The 1,982-nt window shown below is 44.6% G+C and overlaps 1 protein-coding gene across 1 annotated transcript in view; it reads left to right on the top strand.

Moving 5' to 3' along the window:
* Positions 1–6: 6 nt before the first annotated feature.
* The window catches only part of LOC110295753, a gene marked incomplete at its 5' end in the record, with an annotated part of 38,691 nt that continues 36,715 nt past the window's right edge, over positions 7–1,982 (top strand). Inside the window, 2 exons of the mRNA XM_029478242.1 lie at positions 7–44; positions 483–1,547. Of these exons, the coding sequence (XP_029334102.1) occupies positions 7–44; positions 483–1,547 (1,103 nt within the window). The remainder of the gene's footprint in view (positions 45–482; positions 1,548–1,982) is intronic.

The raw sequence follows: 1,982 nt of genomic DNA, 5'->3' as shown, positions 1-1,982 counted from the left end.
GACCCCAGAGCCAAACATCAGGAGCAACAGGCTGGAAATGCAAGGCAAGTTTAAGGATTAATATGTAGATTAGAAGCTTTGTGAGGAAGAATGGGCTTGTTTGTGATGCTGGAAATGGGAGAATAATTATTAATTACTATGAAATGTGGTAACATTAGCACAAGAGTGAACCCCCAAAGAATGGGACCCAAACAGGAATGCCTCCCTGAGGAGCTTGATGTAGGATCAAGAGAGTCAAACGTTGTACCTATCTTTTTTATCCTTCTAAACTATGCACTAGNGGAGGCNGCATTATAGAAAGTGCAGTCTGGCCATTAAGCCTCATTCTGTACAGTGCTTGGTCACAGACTAGATCTGTGTCACAGGGGAGAAGCCCTATGAATGTGACAAACAGGATTATGGAAATTATCATCAAGGGGATTCATTGCATCGGAAGAGCTTTGAACGTCCTATTAATGATGCTTTGGGAACTTTTTCTCTAGGCAAGGAGAACTTACAAAGCACCAGAAAACTCCCACCCGGCATGAAAGCTACGACTGTANCGAATGTGGAAAATCTTTCTGCCAGAAGTCTTCCCTGCTGGCGCACCAGGAAACACACACCAAGAAGTCCTATAAATGTGAGAAATGTGGACAAGCTTTCTATAAGAACGAAGACCTCACAATCCATCAGAAAGTCCATACCAGAGATAAAACATACCCATGTAAAGAATGTAACAAAATTTTCTATCACCTGTCGTCTCTCACTAGACATCTGAGGATCCACGCTGGGGAGAAACCCTACGAATGTAGCCAGTGTGATAAATCCTTCTATCAGAAGCCACACCTCACAGAGCACCAGAAAACACACACAGGGGAGAAGCCTTTTGAGTGTAAGGAATGTGGGAAGTTCTTCTATGTGAAGGCATACCTCCTGGTGCACCAGAAAACACACACAGGGGAGAAGCCTTTTCAGTGTAAGGAATGTGGGAAGTTCTTTTCTCAGAAATCACACCTCACAGTCCATCAGAGAACACACACAGGGGAGAAACCCTACAAATGTAAGGAGTGCGGGAAACTCTTCTCTAGGAATTCACACCTCAAAACCCATCAGAGAACTCACACAGGGGAGAAACCCTACAAATGTAAGGAGTGCGGAAACTGCTTCTACCAGAAGTCAGCCCTCACNGTGCACCAGCGAACTCACACCGGGGAGAAGCCTTTTGAATGCAGTAAGTGTGGGAAACACTTTTACTATAAGTCAGATCTCACCAAACACGAGAGAAAGCATACAGGGGAGAAGCCGTACGAATGTGCAGAGTGTGGCAAATCTTTCTCTGTGAACTCAGTCCTTAGATTACACGAAAGGACTCACACGGGAGAGAAGCCNTACGAGTGTGAGATCTGTGGGAAGTCCTTCTCTCAGAAGTCACATTTTGTCATCCATCAGAGAAAACACACAGGGGAGAAGCCCTATGAGTGCCAGGAGTGTGGGGAAGGCTTTATCCAGAAGTCACAACTCACGTCACATCAGAAGACACACTCCAAGAAGGGAAAAGCTACCAAGTAGCTCAAGTTCAGAACCCCTGCAGGAATTCACCCTTTGGCTGTAATACACACAGAGGGAGAACCTTCTAAATATGGAGGAAAAATGTCAGCCATGTTTCCCTCCCCCCCAAAGAATTATCAGCAAATGTGCAGAAAGAAATTCTTCGATGTTATTAGGTAGACCTTGACAATAGGGTCAACTTTCATAAATATCAGGTGGCAGAAGACTGTTCAAGCTACAAAACGTGAAAGAAACTTTTCTTTCAGAAGTCACACCGGTGCCATATAGAAATAACACAGGGCAGAAATCCAGTAAGTAAGTGGATTTCCAGAAGTTTCTCTCATAGCATCTAGCACTACACATGCAGAGTTCACAGTGAGGAACTCTGGTGGGTATCAGGCACTCAGAAGTCTTCTCACAAGGTTGCACTCATCTTAAAAAGACGGAAGGGCATT

This window comes from Mus caroli, chromosome 6 (assembly GCF_900094665.2).
Source record: "Mus caroli chromosome 6, CAROLI_EIJ_v1.1, whole genome shotgun sequence".
NCBI classification, from domain to species: domain Eukaryota; kingdom Metazoa; phylum Chordata; class Mammalia; order Rodentia; family Muridae; genus Mus; species Mus caroli.
Note: the sequence above shows the minus strand (reverse complement) of the source record. Positions and strands in the feature narration are given on the sequence as shown.